Source organism: Macaca nemestrina, chromosome 17 (assembly GCF_043159975.1).
Source record: "Macaca nemestrina isolate mMacNem1 chromosome 17, mMacNem.hap1, whole genome shotgun sequence".
Lineage (NCBI taxonomy): Eukaryota > Metazoa > Chordata > Mammalia > Primates > Cercopithecidae > Macaca > Macaca nemestrina.
Genome location: NC_092141.1, coordinates 3264323 through 3288528, shown reverse-complemented (window position 1 = coordinate 3288528; position 24206 = coordinate 3264323). Strand labels below are relative to the sequence as shown.

The 24206-nt window shown below is 50.3% G+C and overlaps 1 protein-coding gene across 8 annotated transcripts in view; it reads right to left on the bottom strand.

Moving 5' to 3' along the window:
- Nucleotides 1–24206, bottom strand: part of LOC105471797 (RAP1 GTPase activating protein 2) — a 293214-nt gene that overhangs the window by 30140 nt on the left and 238868 nt on the right. For all 8 annotated transcript variants that reach the window (XM_071082129.1, XM_011724558.3, XM_071082128.1 and 5 more), the window contains 4 exons: nucleotides 20748–20831; nucleotides 13644–13744; nucleotides 9112–9241; nucleotides 6057–6212 (listed from right to left, as the gene is read on the bottom strand). In XM_071082129.1, coding sequence (XP_070938230.1) covers nucleotides 6057–6212; nucleotides 9112–9241; nucleotides 13644–13744; nucleotides 20748–20831 — 471 coding nt within the window. The remainder of the gene's footprint in view (nucleotides 1–6056; nucleotides 6213–9111; nucleotides 9242–13643; nucleotides 13745–20747; nucleotides 20832–24206) is intronic.

Here is a 24206-nt window from a genome sequence, read left to right as displayed (position 1 = left end):
AGAGTCATGGTATGGACCTGGAGGGAAGGGACGGGCACTGCCCCTACGGGAGCCACACTCCTCACAGCAAAGCTACCCACTTTCTCCCTCCTCGCCTTCCCATAACACAAACAAAATACTCCTGTGGGCACCGCCAGTGCAGGCCCCGAGCCTGTTCCCAGAAGTGGGGCCGGACGGTGCGGGGCCGGCCACAGCCTCTCATCTGTGTTCCTGGAGGCCAGAAGCAGGTTTGGCAAGATGACTGGACAGGGCTAGGACCCTAATTATAATGCCACACAAGTGCCCGGGAGATGGTATCTCATGGCCTCATTCGACAGTGATGCTAATCCTACTGAGAAGGCACAGGGAGAACTGCTTTTCCCTGATGAGGAAACAGATGCCCAGAGACACACAGAGAAGCCCCCAAGTCCCACAGGTGATTAGCCGCAGAGGAACAGAGCATCCAGACTTCTCCCGACCCGTCTCTGGGGTTCTCCTCCCAAGCCTGACTCCTCAGCTCGGCCATAAATCAGAATTGCTTCAAAATTGCTTCAGGTGTTTAAAAATAAATACTGGGTTCATGGGTTCTGGCCTAAACCTGCCGAATTGGAAAGGCAGGGTCCCCTGGAAGCTCTCGTGCAGCCAGTGGACCCGTGTTTGGGAGCCCTGGCCCCACACACAGGGTCAGCCAGTCCGGGGCCCAGGCTAGGAACTGAGGGTGGGGCGTGCACCTCTGGCAGCCTGAGCGAGCCTGAGCTTTCGAGTGACGGCATCCAGGTTCTCTGCATGGGGGTCTCCCAGGTGTGGGACGAGCCCCGCACCCCACCTTCCCTCTGCACAGAGGTGCCCTGATTTCACCTGCCCTCAGCCCACGAGGCTGTGGGGCTCTCAGGAGACTGCCCTCCCTTCCCCGTGCGGCCGCTGACGTGAGCCCGGCCCTGGCGTGCTGCCAGCCTCCCCAGCCTGTGAAGTGGGGCAGATGCAGAGAGTCTGCCAGGGCGGGTGAGCAGGCAGCTGGGCACCGAGCCAAGGAAAGGCACTGCCAGAGTACAGAGGGGAAACAGAGCAGGAGAGAGCTGGTCAATACGGGCTTTCTCTTCCCAAGCTCGAGGCTGTCTGCCCGGCCCGAATTGCAGTGCCCGGAGTCAGGAAATGGTGCGTGTTCGGCTGACGTGATTTCTGGCTGGGCTCCAGCAGCTGAACCCAGTTCCCTACCACCACCCACCAGGCACCGGCGGCCCAGGTCAAGAATTCAGTCACAGAGCCAGAATCAGGGGTGGGGGTGTGGGAAGGCGACGGGGAGGCTGCAGACTGCGGGCACCTGGGACAGAGGCCAGAGGGCAGCCCCAGCTCTCCCCTTCCCACCCCTACTCCCCGTCACCTTCCAGCCTGCATTACAGTGGTCTGTGCGACTGTGTAAGTGGCTTCAGACACATTCTCTAATGTGTCCAACCCTCCAGCGGGACAGTCCCACAGCAGAGCCCTGTGGGCCACGTGGGGGACAGGGTCCTTCCTTGTGACGTGCTTTCACCTTCCATCCTCATTGTGCGCCTCTCCTGACCCCATTCCAACCAGGTGGCCAGGCCTTTGTTGTTCCCCTCTCTTGGGGACATCTGGGTCACTGGGCTGAAAGCAGAAGTTGCCTGAACACAACCCCACCTTCCTGTTTTCTAAATGCAGCGAGGGCCTCCAGTGAGGGCTGGGAGGGAGAGAGGCAGGTGCAGGTGACTCTGGGGAAGGGACCTGCATGGCTGGAAGGAGGAAGGAGCTTGGTGTGAGTCATGAGGATGCACTGGGAACCTCAGAAAGCTTAAAACCTGACAGAGTCCCCACACCCAAGGTGCCCTGGGAGCCGCGGTGGCGCACAGAGCACTGTCCAAGCAACAGACAAATCGTGACGGGAAACGGGGAGGGGGCCACAAAGAGGCCTTCCCCAGTGGTCGGCTTCACCTGAGATTCCCGACACCTATGAGGACTTCCGGAGTGGGAGGCAGGGATTTGCAGGGAGGGAAAGGGGGTAGTCCTGGTGATGGCTGAGCTGGACTTTCCTTCCAAGCTGGTAGGATGAGGACTACACTCATTTCTGAAAACTCCAGTGTGATGCTCCGTGCACACCCGCGTCCACGGAGCCGCTTTCTCGCCTGCTCTGATGGCTCAGTGAGCAAGACCGCAGGCAGACCCAGACAGGAACCTCAGCTCCACAGCTCCCGGGCTCTGCGGCCTCAGACCCTAAGTGGGTTCAGCTCTCAGCTGCCATTTCCTCCGCCAGCGAGAGGTCCTGTCTCACCAGGGGCTTGTCAGGATTCAAGACTGCGCGTCTAAGGACCCAGCACAGTGCCTGGCATAAGCAAGCAGCTGGTAAGGGGTAACCACTGTCACCCAGTGGCCTTTTCACTTCCCCTGCTGACCTGCACCCAGTAAAGGGCTCCTGAAATAGACAGAGTTCCCCCAAAGCACCTTGCAACCCACCCCACACACACACGCGCGCACACACACACACTCTCAAGCACGCCTCCTTCCCTCCCGAAGAGTATCAGGCTAACAGCCCGTGGGTGTCTACTCCAACTTCCTCATTTCACACAGACAAAACTAGAGGCCCAGAGAGGAAAGGAACAAGGTCACGCAGCAGAGGCAGGGCCAGGACCAGAACCCTAGGCTGCCCAGCCCCTCTGTGGACAGAAGAGGACCCCCTTCCTGCACATACCCAGCCCTGTCCCTCCTTTACTCTTCTTTCTTCAGCTCTTCCTCCCCAGTGGAGGCCTCCGGGGGCTGGCTCAGTCCGGGAGGAAATCTCAGCCGTCTCTGCCATAGCCCGAGCTTGCAGGGGCCAGCTAAGGTCCTGTTTCACCCAGGCCCGCTGGGGGATCTAACCAGGTCCTCCTCACAGTCTGTTAATTACCTGGGGTGCTGCCGGAAGTGTGGATGGACAGCGCTTTGGGGAGTACCTTGGAAGGCTGGTCCCCCTCCCTGGCCCCATTCACACATCTTGTCTTCCAGCCTCAGTGTCTGCCTGGCAGGTGGAGGGCACGATCAAGGTACCACAGCCTGCTCCTCCTAGGAGCCCTACCTCTTTGCTTCTCATCACCCCTCTGAGTACAATGCTGTGCTTCGTGGCTTAGAAGAGTGGGTAAAGGCAGCTGGACGCAGTGGTTCACGCCTTCAATGCCAGCACTTCGGGAGGCTGAGGCCGGCGGACCACAAGGGCAAGAGTTCAAGGCCAGTCTGGCCAACATGGTGAAACACCGTCTCTACCAAAAATACAAAAATTAGCCAGGTATGGTGGTAGGCACCTGTAGTCCCAGCTACTCAGGGGGCTGAGGCAGGAGAATTGCTTGAACCTGGGAGGCAGAGGTTGCAGCGAGCCGAGATCACACCACTGCACTCTAGCCTGGGTGACAGAGTGAGACTCTGTCTAAAAAAAAAAAAAGAAGAAGAAGAAGAGGAAGAGTGGATAAAGACTTCTAGCACCAAAGCTGGAGGTGGGGTGGCACTTTTTGGGATCTCTGATTTTTCTCTGTATGGGTGCACCACTCGGCCAAGGTCTCGGGAGAGTGGAGAAGCTGGTTAGCTGAGATGCATTTCCTATTGGGAAAGAGAAGCAAATGCTGAACGTCTACAGGAGGCCTCATTCTGCCAGAGGGTCTGGGAGCCCTCCTATCACATGGCTTCATTTCAAGGATCCTTCTCAGTAGTTCTTCCTCTTCAAGTGTCTATTTTTTTTTTTTTTTTTTGAGACGGAGTCTCGCTCTGTCACCCGGGCTGGAGTGCAGTGGCCGGATCTCAGCTCACTGCAAGCTCCGCCTCCCGGGTTCATGCCATTCTCCTGCCTCAGCCTCCCGAGTAGCTGGGACTACAGGCGCCCGCCACCTCGCCCGGCTAGCTTTTTGTATTTTTTAGTAGAGACAGGGTTTCACCGTGTTAGCCAGGATGGTCTCGATCTCCTGACCTTGTGATCCGCCCGTCTCAGCCTCCCAAAGTGCTGGGATTACAGGCTTGAGCCACCGCGCCCGGCTGCTCAAGTGTCTATTAAAAGAAGCAGTTGACTAGTGCAGCTGCCCAGTGGCTGACCTGCACTCCCTGCTTCTTCTGTCCCTTCTCCGGCATCAGGAAGGCCCTGAGGCTGATTCTGTTACCTCCACGAGCCCCGTTCCAGCCTGGTGCTTGGCGCACAGTAGGCACTGAGTGAGTCAACTTGCTTCGACCAACACATGAATCAAGCAGCTGTTTGAATTGAATGCCCATTTCAGTCAAAGCAGGTGATCCTCTAGCCTTCAAGAAATGGGCTGGGCACAGTGGCTCACGCCTGTAATCCCAGCACTTTGGGAGACGGAGGCAGGCGGATCACTTGGGGTCAGGAGTTCAAGACCAGCCTGGCCAACATGGAGAAACCCAGTCTCTCCTAAAAACACAAAAAATTAGCTGGGCGTGGTGGCGCATGTCTGCAATCCCATCTACTTGGGAGGCTGAGGCAGGAGAATCACTTGAACCTGGAAGGCAGAGGTTGCAGTGAGCCGAGACTGCACCACTGCACTCCAGCCTGGGCAACAGAGCAAGACTCTGTCTCAAAAAGGAAAGGGGAGGGGAGGGGAGGGGGAGGGAACGGAGAGGGGGAGAGGATGGGGAGGGGGAGGGGACAGGAGGGGAGGGGAGGGGAGGAGTAGGGGTAGGGGAGGGGAGAGGAGGGAAGGGAAGGGAAGGGAAGGAGAAAAGAAATGAAAAGAAAAGAAAAAAGAAGAGAAAAGAAAAGCCCACACCATGTCTTCTCCAACTTCAGCTAAAACTGCTCAATGGCAGGGATGCATGAGCCTGGGCATAAAGGAATCAACCTCAACAGGACGGAGTTGCTATTTGGTTTCTGTTGCTTGTTTTGTTTTGTTTGTAGAGACAGGGTCTCACTATGTTGCCCAGGCTGGTCTTGAACTGCTGGCCTCAAACAATCCTCCTGCCTCTGCCTCCCAAAGCACTAGAATTACAGGCGTACGCCACCGTGCCCAGTCTCTTTTTATTTTCTTCTGACGATTCACATTTGGTTTTAAAAGGTGACGTGAATTTTGCACTTAACTGAGTGGGAGTGCAGTGGGCAGTGGCATCCCGAACCCCAGGAATCAGTATGGGCTGAAATTATTTGATGGGAAACATTGTCAGGCTTCACGGTTTCCCATTAGCAATCACAGGCTCATCTTTCCTCTCCCTTAGAACAGTGGTTCCTGATATTTTGTGGAGCAGGGAGCCCTTTGAGAATTTAAGGTATGGCCTCTCTTTTCAGGAATCCAAGGAGGGGCACAACTTCAGCATTTTGCACTTATCTGCAGGGAGTCAGAGGCTGCCTAACCCTCACCTTGAAAGCCCTGCCTCAGTCTATCGCCCTTGAGTCCTGTGCCCGCCACAGCACTGCGATTCCAAGAGACTGTGCCCAAGAGGTCGTGATTCTTTCTGGTGGAGCAGAGGAGGGGAGGGTCAGCCATCCAGCCATGAGGGAGCAGGGGACTGCAGGGGCAATGAGCAGCTCCATCTCGCTGTCATCTGCACTGGCGAGGATTTCGAGCCATCTGACAGACCCGTGACTGCTTGGGAGGTTCAGACCCAGGTGCTTGCGTATCTGCCTCCCTGGAGTTCTTTAAATGAAGATCCATCCTTTGTCCAAAACAGCCAGGCCAGGGGCTCACCCAGTGGCCAGGGTCTACCAGGCACCTCCTCTCCATCCTCACCATAAACACTTTTTTTCTTTCTTTCCTTTGTTACCACCCTTCTATCGCTACCCTTTCCTGCTCGTCCTTTCCACGCTGTTTCTTTATTCTAGCTCTGCCTTACTCGAGCAAATGGCATTACCAGATTCCAAATACAACACTCAGAGCTCCTCAACCCTCAAGTAAGATGCCATTGAGACTGGAGGCCGCAAGGGGGATCAGGTGGCCTTGGTAGGTCCTCCCCACCCAGAATCTAGCTCCAAACCCAGAAATCTGAGACCTCATGGAGAATCTCTGACTGCTGAGGACTAGTGCCTTCTGATATCATAGGATCCACACAGGATAAGGTGTCGAGGCCCACCGCTTCCTCCCACAAGGTGTTCTCCTTACCTTGTAGGATGGGGTCTCTGTGCCTGGGGTCTCGACCTGCACGACGATGTAGGCATGTAAGAAATTGGAGGCTATCATGTCTGGGACAAACGGTGTGTTTTCCTCTTGGAAGATGATGGCCACAATGTCATTTCCAATGTGTCTCTTTCTCTGGAGCTAAACAAAAAGTGTTGAGAGGTTATAAGCCAGTTAGGAACATCATGAAAGATGTTTTGGGGAAAGAGTGGGTTCACTTTCATTTGCACACAGGACACCTGAATTCTGAGTAAGAAGAGTTCGTGGTGGTTGTTTTGGAAATTTAAGAATGAAAATGCAGTAAATTTAAGATTGAAAGCACAGTACTGATGCCGGGCAGCAACGGGAGGAGTGCATGGAACACGCTTCGTGCTTTGTGTATCTTCTGAGTTGCTTTCCTATTTGGGGAAAACCAAGGGGGGTTCTTCTTTCAATTTTTTTTTTTTTTTTTTGAGACAGGGTCTCACTGTGTTGCCCAGGCTGGAGTGCGGTGGCGCAATCTCGGCTCACTGCAACCTCTGCCTCCCGGGTTCAAGTGATTCTCCCACCTTAGCCTCCGGAGTAGCTGGGATTACAGGTGCGTGCCACTACGCCCACTAATTTCTGTATTTTTTGATAGAGACAAGGTTTCACCATGTTGGCCAGGCTGGTCTTAAACTCCTGACCAGCCCGCCTCAGCCTCCAAAGTGCTGGGATTATAGGCGTAAGTCACTGCGCCTGACCTTCTTTCAATCTTTAGAAGCCACCAAAAAGGGAAAAAAAAATGGGGAAGATGGCCAAGTGCTTAGGTGGAGACTAGCAAGCATCTTACTGACCTCCACAGCATGCAGATCCCTGACTCAGGACTCGGCGAGAATATTTAAAAGGCAAGGCTGGGTCTTGCCCTGGTAGAGCCTGTCCTTTATCTGGGAGAAATACAAACACAGGAGAAGCCACCTGAGAAAACTAACAAAGCCGGCCGCCAGCAAGAGCTAAATCAGCTGCCGTGCACGAAAGGCCTGACAGCTCTGGAGATAGAGGGGAGGGGAAATCACAGGGCCCGACAGCAACCTGAGAGGGCTTCCTGGAGGAGGAGACACCTTGAAGATAGAGGGGAGGGGAAATCACAGGGCCCAACAGCAACCTGAGAGGGCTTCCTGGAGGAGGAGACGTCTTGAAGGTCAGGGGGTCTTGAAGGTGTGAATGAGAGGGATGAAGTGGCAGATCATGACAGCACTGATGACCTAGCTTGGCGCAGGTGGGATGGAAGGAGGATTCCCAACCATAACTCTATATCCCAAGCAGGGCCAGGTGCTTCTGGGTGTGACCTCGGCCACCAAGCAACTGCTGTATCCCTGGAACCACGTCGGGCTGTTCATGCATGATATGAAATGTTAACCCTGTCCTGAAGTTCGAGGCTGCAGTGAGCTATGATCGCACCACTGTACTCCAGCCTGGGTGACAGAGTGAGACCCCTTCTCACACACACACACACACACACACACAAACCCTCTCCTGTACATCAAGTCCAGGCTAGGTGCCTGCCTATGCATTTGTTCTTTTATTAAGCACCTACTGCATGCAGTTCCTTCACATTGAGTTTCTCATTCCCTTAACACTGTTATACACCAAGCACCGTGCTGGGTGCTTTTACACAATTTACCTCACTTACTCCACGCACATCTTCCCATTTCTCAGGAAGAGAAAGCTAATATTTACTCAGTCCCCGCCAAGAGCCGAGCCCTGTGCCAACGTGTATTTCCCAGGAAACATACATAAGACTGAGAAGGCCCAGAGAGAACAGACCTCAGGCCCAGGCTGGGCAGCAGGTGAGAGGGGCCATGAGGGAACAGAGAGGCTGGAGGTGAAAGATTGAACGAAAACCCACTTTGGATACAAAAGGAATTCTGCTTCCATTTGTTTCTGGAACATTCGGTAGCTATTTTAGAGCCAACTCATAATCTCGTTTGCCAATTTCCTTCTTTCCTAAGAAGCCAGGCACTGTGTTTACAATTTTCCCTCCGTGCTCCCTCCCCAGTTCCTGCTCAGAGACACACAGGTCAGAGTTTGGGCAAAGGCCCACCTGCATTTCTTACTTTCACAGACTGAAAAGGGGCAGAAGGCGGGCTCGGGGAACCGGGCTTGCAACAGCCAGGGACCAGCTGCGGCTCTCCCCAGGGATGCATGGCTGTCAGAGCAGCAAAGGGGGGCACACCAAGAAAGCAGTGGGGACAGGGGTCTCATCCAGGTCTCCCTGGTAGAGGTCAAGGCTGAATTTCCGCAGGTGTGGTGAGAGGAGCCTGTGAGATGAGGAAAGCTGAGGGTGGGGAAGGAATCTCACACAATAACCAGCCTTCCGTCACTGGGGCAGGAAGGGGGACAAAATGACCAGGGGCTGGACAGTGAACAGCTGTTCTATGGGAAGCTGGCCACGAGTTGGGCATCATATGAACCCTAGTCAGAAATGTATGTAATCCCCACAATAACCCTCTATCGTGGGTGGTGTTACCCCCATTTTACAGATGAGAAAGTTACCTGGCTTGCCCAGAGTCACACGCCCCAAAGTGGCACAGCTGGCTTCCTGCCCCCATCTGCAAACCCCACCATGCACACTTTACCACCACCGTCTATGACCAGGGCCCCCAGGCTCTGCTCTGTGCTTTGCCCCTAATAAACGGAGAAACCTCAAGGAAGTCTTATCACCACTGTGGGCTACAGTTTTCCCATCAGTCAACGTGGGAGAACCACAAGCCCTGCACTGCCTCCTGCCCAGGGCCACTGAGGCACGGCCTCGGCCAGAAACGCAACAGAACGGACGGCTGAGATGCGGCCTCAGCCAGAGACACAACAGAACGGACCACTGAGGCACGGCCTCGGCCAGAAACGCAGCAGAACGGACTATGACACTGCTATGCAGCTCAACGACTGGCCGAAACGAAAATGGGGAGGGCCATTTTGGGAACGAAAATGGGGAGGGCCGCAGTCCCTTAGCAGGTCAGACCAGAGGCGGGCCTTCACCTTGCACGCCCTGGGCTCCCAAAGCCCTCCCAAACCAGGTTACCTGCTGGGTGTCTCCCTCGGTAAATGGCAGCTTTGTGGAAACATGAAACATGATCTCCCTGTCCCGGAATGTCGTGTACACTGATTCCACCCCCGTCTGTCCGTGGGTCACATCCAGGCCTCCTCGGAAACTGTCAACAGAACAGGGCAGGAGATGGGGAGAAAAGACAGTGAGGCAAAGTAGGCAACTTAATGCAAGCTCCCCTAAGTGTACGCAGCAGAGCTTAGTCTCTCTAGGCCTCCATAAAATAAAGGGATAGAATTTCATATCTCGGAGAACCTTCTGGGCTTTAATATACTGTATTTCACCTATTCTAAGCCCCACGTTTTGTTTTGGTTTGAGTCAGGGGTTCACTCTATCATGACAAGACAGGTGAGCTGAGGGCAGAGCAAGCTGTGATGTGGGAAAAGCATGTAGATCTGTTCTTCCAGGTATATCAGCCCTGGCACTCTACCCACAAATCCATTATTTAAAGACAAAGCTGGCCAGGCATAGTGGCTCACGCCTGTCATGCCAGCACTTTGGGAGGGTGAGGCAGGCAGATCACCTGAGGTCAGCAGTTCGAGACCAGCCTGGCCAACATGATGAAACTCCGTGTCTACTAAAAATACAAAAGTTAGCCAGACATGGTGGCCCATTCCTGTAATCCCAGCTACTCAGGAGGCTGAGGCAGGAGAATCGCTTGAACCCAGGAGGCGGAGGTTACAGTGAGCTAAGATGGCACTACGGCACTCCAGCCTGGGCAACAAGAGTGAGACTCCATCAATAAAGAAAGGGAGGGAGGGAGGGAGGGAGGGAAAGAAGGAAGGAAGGAAGGAAGGAAGGAAGGAAGGAAGGAAGGAAGGAAGGAAGGAAGGAAGGAAGGAAGGAAGGAAGACAAAGCGGAACCTCCATTTCAAGCCTTGGCGGTGTCCACTCTACACTGGATGGTTATATGGGAAGGAAACTCATCCATCCACAATCCCAAACAAATGCCCGTCCCCAGTGCCAATGGCCCCCAAGGCTGGGCACAGGCCTTTCTTTGCTCTCTGCAAGGCCATGTCCAAGTCCTCTGCCCAGAGCTAGGGCAGCCGGCCATCCTGTTGGCTGGTGGGGAGCCCAATAGAGGAGCATCTGGAGTCAGCCAGAAGAGGCGGCAGATGCTCGACTCGTGCCCAGCTAGTCCCTGAGATAGAGGCCCAACCACCGCAGCACCCAGCCTGGGAGTATCCAGGGAAGTCCGTTCTCTGGCTCTCTCCTCACAGGAAGAAAGAAAGGCACTAAGGAACTGGGTGGGCTTCCAGGAGCTGTCCCTTCTGCCTTTATACACACGGCTGCCAGCCTTGATCAGTCTTCAGCAGATGCAGTTTCCTTTAAGAAAATGAGGCCGGGCGCGGTGGCTCAAGCCTGTAATCCCAGCACTTTGGGAGGCCGAGACGGGCGGATCACGAGGTCAGGAGATCGAGACCATCCTGGCTAACATGGTGAAACCCCGTCTCTACTAAAAAATACAAAAAACTAGCCAGGCGAGGTGATGGGCGCCTGTAGTCCCAGCTACTTAGGAGGCTGAGGCAGGAGAATGGCGTAAACCCGGGAGGCAGAGCTTGCAGTGAGCTAAGATCCGGCCACTGCACTCCAGCCCAGGTAACAAAGCGAGACTCCATCTCAAAAAAAAAAAAAAAAAGAAAAAAAAAGAAAATGAAATAAGATGGACCTGGAATCTCAGCACGCCCAACACTACAATCAAGCCAGAAAATGTGTCCAGCCTGGCATGGCAGAAAGGATGCTGGACAAGGGGTCAGGAACTCCGGGTTCTAGACCTGCTTCTGCCACTAAATCAGCACATGATCGTGGACAATTCGTTTAGTCTCTCTAGGCCTCCATAAAATAAAGGGATAGAATTTCATATCTCTGAGGACCTTCTGGGCTTTAATATACTGTATTTCACCTATTCTAAGGACCACGTTTTGTTTTGGTTTGAGTCCAGTGTTCACTCTATCATCCACGGTGGAGTGCAATGGTATAATCACAGCTCACTGCAGCCTCAACCTCCTGGGCTCATGTGATCCTCCCCACCTCAGCCTCCCAAGTAGCCAGGACCACAGGAGCACACCACAACAGTCGGCTAATTTTTTGTTTTTTGTGTTTTTTTTGAGACAGAATCTCGCTCTGTCGCCCAGGCTGGAGTGCAGTGGCCGGATCTCGGCTCACCGCAAGCTCCACCTCCCGGGTTCACACCATTCTCCTGCCTCAGCCTCCTGAGTACCTGGAACTACTGGTGCCCGCCACCATGCCTGGCTAATTTTTTGTATTTTTAATAGAGACGGGGTTTCACCGTGTTAGCCAGGATGGTCTCGATCTCCTGAACTCGTGATCCGCCCATCTTGGTCTCTCAGAGTGCTGGGATTACAGGCGTGAGCCACTGTGCCTGGCCCTAATTTTTATAATTTTTCATATTTTTGCAGTGACAGGGTCTCATCATATTGCCCAGGCTGGTCCCAAACTTCTGGGCTCAGGTGATCCACCTGTCTCGGCCTCCCAAAGTGCTGGGATTACAGGTGTGACCCACCATCCCTGGTCATTTTTTCACATTTTGTCACAGGATCTGTCTTATAATGATAGCATCTCAAAGTCAATGAAAGATAGCAAAATAAGAACAGTAACAATAACGACTACCAGTGCATGGCACTTGCTTAAGTGTTTGGTGAGCATTATCTTATCTTAATTCCCCCCAAAACCTTGTAGGGCTGACACTATCTTTATCTCCCTTTTTTTTTTTTTTTTTTTTTTTTTTTGAGATGGAGTCTCCCTCTGTTGCCCAGGCTGGAATGCAGTGGCGCAATCTTGGCTCACTGCAACCTCCGCCTTGTAGGTTCAAGAGATTCTCCTGCCTCAGCCTCCAGAGTAGCTGGGACTACAGGTCCACGCTACCACACCTGGCTAGTGTGTGTGTGTTTTGTATTTTTAGTGGAGACGGGGTTTCCCCATATTGGCCAGGCTGGTCTTGAACTCCTGACCTCGTGATCCACCCGCCTCAGCCTCCCAAAGTGCTGGGATCACAGGCGTGAGCCACTGCGCCTGGCCCTTCATCTCCCTTTTTACAGTGAGGAAACTGAAGCTTGTAGAGGTCACATCACTTATCCAAAGTCACAGAGCTCATAAGTGGTGGAGCGGGGGTTTTATCCAGGGTGTGACTGACTCCAGACAGCCAAGATGACCTTGAGGGAGGGAGAAGATCGAGGAAGAGAGGAAAGGAAAAAGGAGGAGGAAGGATAGAGAAGGAAGCAGAGGAAGAAAGCGATTAGTGAACCTCTGCTGCGTGCCAGGCTCTGGGTTAGGTATTTTCACACCCGATGTGAGGAGCTCATGTCAATCTGGCTGCTGGAGTGAGGCATTCTGGGACCCGAAGCCATGTGCCAGCCACCAAGGACAAAACAGGCTGGCCAGGTCTGGACTCATCCCAAATGTGGCCTTGGCCAAGGAAAATCAAGGGTCAGAGTTTTCCAAGCAATGGCCCCAGTGTTCTATCTTACTACCCACTTAAAAAAACATAGACTGGGCCAGGCGCAATGGCTCACGCCTGTAATCCCAGCACTTTGGGAGGCCGAGGCGGGCAGATTACGAGGTTAGAAGATCGAGACCATCCTGACCAAAATGGTAAAACCCTGTCTCTACTAAAAATACAAAAATTAGCCAGGCGTGGTGGCAGGCGCCTGTAATCCCAGCTACTTGGGAGGCTGATGCAGGAGAATAACTTGGACCCAGGAGACAAAGGTTGCAGTGAGCCGAGATCGCACCGCTGCGCTCCAGCCTGGCGACAGAGCATGACTCCGTCTCAAAGAAAAAAAGCAGGCCGGGCACAGTGGCTCACGCCTGTAATCCCAGCACTTTGGGAGGCCAAAGCAGGCAGATCACGAGGTCAGGAGATCGAGACCATCCTGGCTACCATGGTGAAACCCCGTCTCTACTAAAAATACAAAAAACTAGCCGGGCGAGGTGGCGGCGCCTGTAGTCCCAGCTACTCAAGAGGCTGAGGCAGGAGAATGGCGTGAACCCGGGAGGCGGAGGTTGCAGTGAGCCGAGATCGTGCCACTACACTCCAGCCTGGGTGACAGAGTGAGACTCCGTCTCAAAGAAAAAAAAAAAAAGCACAGACAAAGCAAGACTCTGTCTCCAAAAATAAAAAAATAAAAAATAAAACAAAACAGGTCATTTCCCCCCAAAACTGCATGGGGCTCCCTTTCCCACACACCTGGCAGGTGAGTGACAGGGAAGGTGGATTCCTCCCATTCTCAGTCTGGGCCAAAGGTAAGTAGGAAGGCAAGTACGGGGCCAAACGTGAATGCCTTCAGGGAAATCTGCCACACTGGATCACTCCTTGGACCCCTGATTCCTTAGGAATACAGTGAGTGATCAGATCCTGGAAAGCCATCCCTCATTTCTTGTGTGTTTTTAACTCTCACGTGCTCCCTGAGGACTGAGCTGTCTGCCCCTCGCCCTTCCTCTAGTGCCCTTGTTGATGGAACTAGAGCTGTCACTTGGCTAAAACCCACCCTTTGAAATCCTGCAGTGTGATCGTGTCCCCCAGCAGGTCCAAGAACTCCTTAAAAGCTGGGCTCTCCTCATTGTTCCCAAATAGCTCCTCCTCCAGGGTCTGAAAGAGAAACAGGAATAAGGGCAGGAATTAGAAAAATCCTTTGTGATGCTAAAGGAAGGAATATGGTTGCCCAGACACCTGGTCCCTTTCTTCCTCTCTCCCTATCTCCCAGCACATCCACCGTAGCTGCCCTCGGTGGGACTGCGGCAGAGGGAGGACAGACTGGTGGAGACTCACTCCCAGCAGTGAGTGAGGTGGTTGGATCACTTGAGGTCAGGAGTTCGAGACCAGCCTGGCCAACATGGTGAAACCCCATCTCTACTAAAAATACAAAAAGTAACTGGGCATAGTGGTGGGTGCCTGTAACCCCAGCTACTCAGCAGACTGAGACAGGAGAATTGCTTGAGCCTGGGAAGCAGAGGTTGCAGTGAGCCAAGATCATGCCATTGCACGCCAGTCTGGGTGACAGAGTGAGACCTTGTCTCAAAAAAAAAAAAGAAAGGAAAATATAAAGAACTCTCAAAACTCTAAAGTAATCAAAACCACAATGATATACCACTTCCCACTTACTAGGGCGGCCACGATGAAAAATAAAGGCGATAAAAGGTAATAACAAGTGTTGGTGAGGGTGTGGAGAAACCAGAACCATCACACGCTGCTGCTGAAAATGGAAAATGACACAGCCACTGTGGAAAGCAGTCCGGCAGTTCCTCAAAAGGCTAAACGCAGAGTCACCATATGACTTGGCAACTTCACTCCCTGGCATACACCGAAGGCTAAACACAGTCACCACAGGATCCGGCGACTTCACTCCCGGGCATATACCGAAGGCTAAACGCAGAGTCACCATATGACTCGGCAACTTCACTCCCGGGCATATACCAAAGGCTAACCACAGAGTCACCATAGGATCCGCAACTTCACTCCCGAGCATATACCGAAGGCTAAACACAGAGTCACTATAGGATCCAGGCATATATCGAAGGCTAACCACAGAGTCACTATAGGATCCAGGCATATACCGAAGGCTAACCACAGAGTCACTATAGGATCCAGGCACATACTGAAGGTTAACTACAGAGTCACCATAGGATCCAGGCATATACCAAAGGCTAACCACAGAGTCACTATAGGATCCAGGCACATACTGAAGGTTAACTACAGAGTCACCATAGGATCCAGGCATATACCAAAGGCTAACCACAGAGTCACTATAGGATCCAGAAACTTCACTCTGAGGTATATACCAAACTTGTATATGAGGTATAAACCAAAGTTGCCGGATCCGGCAACTTCACTCTCAGGTATATACCAAAGAGAAATGAAAACACGTCCATGTCCACAGAAAATGTATACATGAATATCAATAGCAGCACTATTCGTAATAGCCCTAAAGGAGAAAGAACCCAAATGTCCTTCCGAGGAATAGATAGACAAAATGTGGGCTATCCACACAATGGAATATTATCTGGCCATAAACAAGGAACAAGGTGCTGATACATACTACGACCTGGATAAACCCTGAAAACATTACGCTGAGTGAAAGAAACCAGACACAAAAGGCCACATATTATGATTCCATTTATAAAAGGTCTAGAATAGGCAAATCTATAGAGACAGAAATTAGATTAGGGTTGGCAGGAGCTAAAGGAAAGGGGGATGGGGAGTGACTGCTGGTGAGTGTGGGGTTTCTTTTGGGAGTGATGAAAGTGTTCTGTAGTGAGGACAGGTGCACAATTCTGTGGTTACACTACAAACCACTGAATTGTATACTTTATTGAGATATAAATTACATAACTATGAATTATACGGTATGAGAATTATGTGCTCAATAAAGCTGTTATTTTAAAAAATATTTTTAACTCAACAGTTAAAAAAAATCCAATTAGAAAATGGTCAAAAGACATGAAAACGGCCAGGTGCGGTGGCTCACGCCTGTAATTCCAGCACTATGGGAGGCCAAGGCAGGCGGATCACTTGAGGTCCAGAGTTCAAAACCAGCCTGGCCGACATGGCAAAACTTCGTCTCTACTAAAAATGCAAAAATCAGCTGGGCATGGTGGCACGTGCCTGTAGTCCCAGCTACCTGGGAGGCTGAGGTGGGAGGATCACTGGAACCTGGGAGGCAGAGGTTGCAGTGAGCCGAGATCGTACCACTGCACTCCAGCCTGGGTGACAGAGTGAGACCCTGTCTCAAAAAAACAAAAGACATGAACAGGCATTTCCCTTGAGAGGATATACAGATGGCAAATAAGCACATGAAAAGATGTCCAACATCATTAGCCATTCGAGAAATGCAAATTAAAACCATAAGGTGATATCGTTACACAACTATCAGAATGGTTAAAATAAAAAATAGTCACAACACCAAATGCTGGCAAGGTTACAGAGAAACTGGATCATTGCTGGTGAGAAGAACCACTCTAGAAAACAGTTTGCAGTTTCTTTTTTCTTTAGAGATGGAGTCTTTTTCAGACGGAGTCTCGCTCTGTCGCCCAGGCTGGAGTGCAGTGGCGCAATCTCGGCTCACAGCAACCTCCGCCTCCTGTGTTCAAGCAATTCTCCTGCCTCAGCCTCCCGAGTAGCTGGGACTACAGGTGCCCACCACCACACCTGGCTGATTTTTTTTTGTATTTTTAGGAGAGACGGGGTTTCACCGTGTTAGCCAGGATGGCCTCAATCTCCTGCCCTCGTGATCCACCCACCTTGGCCTCCCAAAGTGCTGGGATTATAGGCGTGAGCCACTTCGCCCAGCTGGCAGTTTCTTACAAAACTAAACACATAATTATCATACAACACAGCAGCTGTATTCCTAAGCATTTATCCCAGAGAAATGAAAACTTATGTTCACACAAAAACCTACATACAGATGTTCACAGCAACTTTATTCATAATAGCCAAAAATGGCTTTCAGTGGGTGAGGGTTACACACGAACTGTGGTACCGTTATAATACCATGGAATACTACTCAGCAACGAAAAAGAACACAGTATTGATACACCCAAGAACCTGGATTCATCTTGCTGACTGGAAAAAAGCCAATGTCAAATGGTTATATACTATATGACTCCATTTATATATCGTTTTGAAATAACAATGTTTTAGAAATTGGAGAACAGATGAGCGGTTGTCAGGGGTTACGGACCGGAGCTGGGAGACTGATGTCCACATCCTGGTTGCAGTATTGTGCTATCATTTTGCAAGACATTACTTTGGGGGGAAAGTAGGTAAAGGGTACATGAGATCTCACTGTATCATTTTTTACAACTCTATGTGAATCTACAAATACCTAAAGATAAAAAGGTTAGTAATTTTTTTTTTTTTTTTTTTGAGATGGAGTTTCGCTCTTGCTGCTCTGGCTGGAGTGCAATGGCACAATCTCGGCTCACTGCAACCTCTGCCTCCCAGGTTCAAGCGATTCTCCTGCCTTAGACTCCCAAGTAGCTGGGACTATAGGTGCCCGCCACCACGCCTGACTAATTTTGTAAAAATCAAAGCTGAAGACAGTAGCGAGCTCTGCAAACAGTAACAGGCTTCAAACAGGGCCTGTTCAACAGGCTCTACCCACAGTGGCAGGATCTGCAAACAGCTGAGGTTCTGCAAACATGCACAGGCTGCCATGAAGAGCTGCAGATGATACAAAAACACTCTAGCCTACCAATCACTTCAACAGAATGTCTTCAGAAGGTAACTGTAACAATAACAACAACAAAAAGCAGACCTCAGGCTCCACGCCTTCAACAGGTAACAGAATCTGATAGATTTCAACAATTCTATTTTGCTTTTTATAGAATTTATTTTAGAATTACCTTCATTTGGGAGGCCGAGGCGGGCGGATCACAAGGTCAGGAGATCGAGACCACAGTGAAACCCCGTCTCTACTAAAAATACAAAAAATTAGCCGGGCGCGGTGGCGGGCGCCTGTAGTCCCAGCTACTCAGGAGGCTGAGGCAGGAGAATGGCGGGAACCCGGGAGGCGGAGCTTGCAGTGAGCCGAGATCGCGCCACTGCACTCCAGCCTGGGCAACAGCGTGAGACTCTGTCTCAAAAAAAATAAATAAATAAATAAAGAATTACCTTCATTTCACGATAAATGATACTGGTTTTCCAGTTAGAGGAGTGATATAAAATTTCCTTTAAAAATAAATGCATGTGGCTGGGCGCGGTGGCTCACACCTGTAATCCCAGCACTTTGGGAGGCCGAGGTGGGTGATCACCTGAGGTCGGGAGTTCGAGACCAGCCTGACCAACACGGTGAAACCCCGTCTCTATTACAAATACAAAATTATCCAGGTGTGGTGGTGGCTGCCTGTAATCCCGGGCTACTCGGGGGACTGAGGCAGAAGAATTGCTTGAACCCGGGAAGCGGAGGTTGCAGTGAGCCAAGATCGCGACATTGCACTCCAGTTTAGGCAACGAGAGCAAAACTCCGTCTCAAAAAATAAAAATAAAAATAAAAAATAAATGCATGGAAGTTTCAAAAAAACTTTTTGAAGAAAATATTCAGTTAACAGTATAGGTGTGATAAAGATCTTAACAGTGGCATAGGGTGAAACAAATGCTATGATACGGATCCTGGATACGGTCTGTGAATGTCTGAAGGCTGGGAAACTCTGCACTCTAGAAGGGGCCAACTAACTGCAGCCCAGGGGCCGAGTCTGGCCTGCTGCCTGTGTTTATCGATAAAGTTTTATTGGAACGCAGACAGGCCAACTCATTTATCTATTGTCTATTGCTACTTCTGCACCAGCAAGGCAAAGGTGAGCAGCTGTCACAGAGACTCCAAGGCCCATGAAATCTAAAATATTTACTCTCTGGCCCTTTACCCAAACAAGTTTGCCAATCCCTGATCTATAGCATGCCATGAAGGTGTCACAACTCTAGCCGCATGTCCTACTTGCCCCAGGTCATGAGGCCAGAGTGTGGAAGAGCAGCTGCCTCCAGGCAACCTACATCTCTCACTAAAAAAACAATCCAGCGTGTGTGCTCTGGGACACGCACTTCTCTTGCAGGATTCACATCCAGCCTGAGAGTTGCCTTGCCATTACTTTGATACTGGCCTTGAGCTTGACCACGCACTCAGGGAGGGGTCTTAGTCATCGCCGTATCCCCCAGAGCGCACGGCACAGTGCACAGCAAACACAAGACTTAGGTGAAGCTCATTTCTATCCGGAGACCAGCATAGGGCTTGGAGGCAACAAATGTTCATATTAAATGTCCCCCAGAAGCAGGTGTGCAAAACAACAATCTGCCTAGGTTCTTTAAAAAAAAAAAAAAAAAATTATCTTCTTGGCTTTTTCCCCCACAGCAGCATCAGGCACATAAACAATACACAGACTCCCTCTCCGAGATGGATGGCTCATGTTCAGTAATTATAACTTTGCTGGAACATTGGATTATAATCACCTCACAAGCTCTGCTTTGGTAAATTTCACAAGCAAAGAACTTTCATTAGGGGGTTTTATTAGCAAAGCTATATAAAATAAAAATGTAATATGTGAAAATGATTACAGTAGCTACCTGAATAATCTCCCTTAAATTATAAGATTCATCAGTGTTAGTCTTGCAGATCCTAAACTCTTCATCTAATTAGAATATTTTTAAGCAAACGCGTGTCTCTTAAGGTCCAATATCTCTAAATGAGAACATCAGGTGTCGTCTAACCAAGAAAGATATCATCATGCAAAAAAAAAAAAAAAAAAAAAGAGATAACATCAGAAGATACTATTAACCTGCCATTAGTAGGGCCAACATTTTTATTCATTCATTAATTCACATAACAATGGAGTGTAGGCCGGGCGCGGTGGCTCACGCCTGTAATCCCAGCACTTTGGGAGGCCGAGATGGGCGGATCACAAGGTCAGGAGATCGAGACCACGGTGAAACCCCGTCTCTACTAAAAATACAAAAAATTAGCCGGGCGCGGTTGTGGGCGCCTGTAGTCCCAGCTACTCGGGAGGCTGAGGCAGGAGAATGGCGTGAACCCGGGAGGCGGAGCTTGAAGTGAGCTGAGATCGCGCCACTGCACTCCAGCCTGGGCGACAGAGCGAGACTCCGTCTCAAAAAAAAAAAAAAAAAAAAAAAATGGAGTGTATTTATATGAAGGTGTATTTATAGGCGAGGCTCTTAGATGATACAAAGATGAAAGGGGCGTGGAACTTTCCTCTCAAAGAGCCTCGGTGAGGAAACCGTGTGTTCAGTTAACCCCTCTACTTGGGATGTTAATAATTGTTCGTGGTAGGAAAGAGGTAAAGAAGACGGGAAGTTTATGTAAGTACGGAAACCACTAAGTTCAACAAAGTTATAAATTGTCCTTTACTTTGGGGGTTCTTAAAGCCTTTAAAAGGTCCCCACACAAGTGACAATGCCTCCCCAGGTCATTTGCTCACGGAGTACACCATCAGACCAGCATTCACGGAACACATTTTGAGAAACATGATTCTGGCCAGTTAACTCCAAAGCAACGTGTGAGTGCTACCAAAGACAGAGGCTGAGCAGTGGTGTGCTGGCAAATTTTGAGTCACTGGCTCTCCAAAGGAGGAAGATAGAAACCCTGGTGTTTGCCAATTTTCATAGAGTAAATACTTCCACCACGGTTGACTTCAAGCTGCCAACATGACGTCACGGAACAGAGTCGTGAAGAGACGCACCCACCCATCCATCACAATACTCAAGTTCGGGGAGAAAAAGTTCATTCCCACTGGGGAGAAATTTGGGCAAGGAGAGAGCAGCCTATGCTCCTCCATTCCCTCGACCTAGTCTGGTTTTTCTTATAACCAGCAGCCCATAAATACATATAAGCTGAGGCAGCCGGGAAGAGTGAGAATTTGCTATATGAAAAAAACGACATCACTGTTTAAGGACGTGCAGACCTTTTTGTAAGAAGTAGCCTTGCTGGAAAGTTCTGCCACCTCCAGTCTAATTCATACCTTAAATGGGACCATTGTATTCCAAATGCTTAAGAACGCAGGTCAGGGCTCCTGCGTTCAGGGTGGGGATAAAAAGAGTCCTAAGTGAGAAACCACAGGATACGGTCACTGGTATGGACGGTGTTGCTTACCTGCCTGGCTTTTTGATAAATGACTCCGAATTTGAATGTGTTGTTGACTTCATGCTCATCATAGGACACAATCATTTGGGAGGCCTGGAAAATGTGGCAAGAAAAAAAATCAACATTTGTTCAATTCGGAAGCAAGAGAGAAAGCACAGGGAAGGAGAAGCACCCAATTGGGTAGAGAATGTGTCCCCGGGTATGAAACCTCCACATACACGGAGGGAAAGAAATAGTAAGGAGACAGTCAGGCGGCAGCTCCAGAGTCAGCTAGCTTCTAGAACTTGGGCTTCTCCAGTAGGAACCAAACCACTGTATCGCTCATTCCACTCCTGCCCAGATGTGCCAGCCAAGGCTCGGGGGCACACGTGTCCAGCAGTTTATTTGACCCCCATGTTGAATCTGTGGTGTCAAAAGTGAAGCCAGAACCCCAAAACTGGTCAGCAAGGATAACTGTAGGCCTAATTCCACCTCCAACCAGCAGCGCGATTCTCAGCAAGTCACCGCTCCTGACCACACGTCAATCCCCTCCGCATGAAATGAGAGGTCTCTGAGAAGAACACGCTAAGGAGGAACATACCCCAATACAATAGGCAAAGAAGGAATGTTTACAACCTGACTCCTGCCCTATCTCATTTTCCATCATGCATCACAGAGGTGATGACTGAGATCAGAAAAGTTAAACTCCAGGTATTTTGGGGTTTTTTTGTTTGTTTGTTTTTGAGGTGGTGTCTCGCTCTGTCCCCCAGGCTGGAGTTCAGTGGCGTGGTCTCGGCTCACTGCAACCTCCGCCTCCCGGGTTCAAGCGAGTCTCCTGCCTCAGCCTCCCGAGCAGTTGGGATTACAGGTCCCCACCATCACGCCGGCTAATTTTTGTATTTTTAGTAGAGACGGGGGTTTCACCATGTTGGCCAGGCTGGTCTCGAACTCCTGACCTCAAGTGATCCGCCCACCTCGGCCTCTCAAAGGGCTGAGGTTACAGGCGTGAGCTACCACGCCCGGCCTAAACTTCAGCTTTGAATCCACTGTTTTTACCTATGTAGCTTTGAGTGAGCTGCTTCTCTGGAGCTCAGTTTCCTCTTCTGTTAAATGCAGATGTGTGGTTATGAAGATTCAACAAGAAAGAATTGAGCACAGAGCAGCCAGCATCACCATCATCATCAACAGCTATATGACCTTCCAGAAATATCAGAGCTGAACCAGCTTATTGGGGAAGAAAAGATTTGGGAGTGTTGGGATAATCTCAGCAATAAAAAGGAGGGATTCTCAGTGTGGACACTTGAAACTTGAAGGTCCCTTCCAACTTTTACATTAAAAATAAAAAGACAAGAAAATTGAGTATCATTTTTCACCTGTGCAAGGAATACTAATGGATCGTCTTAAAACTGGTCTAGGAAAACAACCTTGGTGGGTGTTATGGACAATTAACTGTTAAAGTTATTTTAAGTTATCTGTGTTTAGCAGAGTACTTTCAACTTGAGTGATCTCAGCTGAATTTGAAGACTATTAATAAGTTATGTTTGGAAGTTTTAACTTCAATGAAGTAATTATTTGCTACGAAAGACACAAACATTACATTACTGGACAAAGATGGCGCAATATCTTTGTTTTGTTTTGTTTTGTATTTTATGAGGCTCCCGAGAATCAACCCAACTAACGCATTTCAATTCACTTGAATGAGAAACGTGTTTAGTATCAAAAGAGCCCAAGAAGGCACTGGGGTGAAAGGTTCAATCTCAGAGTTTGGTCCATTACCGTGGTGTGCTTTCTGGCCACTTTGCACAATATAGATTTGAAGTGTAGTGGTGACAACATGAAATGTGACGTTTGAAAAAAAAAAAAGGAAGGATTCAGCCACACGTTATGCGAGAGGAAGAACAAACCAGGAACAACTTATTGGCTGGAATCTGTGGCCTGTGTGAAGTTGCCACACACTGTATATCTCTGGGAGGCTCTCAGCTGTCAGCTGTCTGGGGAAACAGACGCTTCGCAGCTCCCCCGGCGAGGGCGCTGGAGCCTCCCTCCACTCCTGCCTGGGTGAGTCACAGGGGAGGAACAGCTGCCCTGCCAGGGAGAGGCACCAGGCCATGGAGAACTTCCAAAGGATGTTCTAAACTCTGCAAATTTTAAAAACACACACATGTGCGCATCTCAGCCAGATGTACATCCCAGTCAGACTCAGCGGTCCTTCAAATATAGAAAACATGAAAATACAGCTGCTCTTCCATTACTACCAAGGCCCGAGGCTTTCCAAGCGATAGAGAGAACTGGGCAAATAAACACCATTGGTTCTCTCGGTGGCTATGAGTTGACAACCAAAATTGCCAAACCTGTAGTTAAGTTAGACCTTTATGATGGGGTTTTAATGTTTGGTTAAACCCCACTCATTCAGTTGTCATTATAAAGGGGAGGTCAGTCTCAATGAGAGAAAATGTTCAATGAAGTGTAGCATGCTCCCGGTATCAACAGATGCTAAAATAGCGCAACAGAGGCATGTGGAAGACAAAAGGCTCTGTGCAGGAGAGGACTCCGCCATTCGCTCAGCCCCTGCAGAGGGATACATGGCTGCTTCTGAGAGTGACATGCCTGATCATGGACACTGAAAGCGTTTGTTCCAGCCGGACACGGTGGCGCACGCCTGTCATCCCAGCACTTTGGGAGGCCAAGGAGGGCAGATCACCTGAGGTCAGTTCGAGACCATCCTGGCCAACATGGTGAAATGCCCGTCTCTACTAAATATACAAAAATTAGCTGGGCATGGTGGCGGGCACCACCAGTTCCAGCTACTTGGGAGGCTGAGGCAGGAGAATCGCTTGAACCCGGGAGGCGGGGTTAGCAGTGAGCCGAGATTACGCCACTGCACTCCAGCCTGGGTGACAGAGCCTTGCTCTGTCTCAAAAAAAAAAAAAAAAAAAAGGTGTTTGTTCCAGGGGATTCTGGATGTCTCCACTGGGACGGGGCCTCTCTTCCTCACCAGACATTTCATCTCATGGGTCCTGGTTGTCAGAGTTGGGACTAAGAGGATAGACAGAGCCGGCCCCAGCAGGCCTCAGCTGCTGCAGCGTGACCCAGACAGAAGCACGGCTCTGCTTCCATTTTCCCTCTCCAGAGCCTGCCGGCCCATGAAGAGGCAGCCGACGCACAGGGTCTTTTCCTGTGGCCAATTTCAAGCAATTCACTGTCCGTGGGGGACGTAAGTCCTCTCATGCCACAATTATTCTTCAGTGGGTTTATTATTATTGCTTCTCTTCCCACTCACATTCCCATATGAGAACTGGGGTCAATATCAGACCAATGCAAAGGAAACTGGTATCAGAAAACCAGTCGGTTTATAAATGAAGGCAGCAGAGGCTCATACGGCCTGAGAGCTGCAGTAACACGGGCAATGCGGGGGGCAGCTGTCTGGCCTTTCTCTTCTTTGTGAGCGTCTGCCTGCTGTACCTCCCGCCCCTCTGTGACAGCAGACTG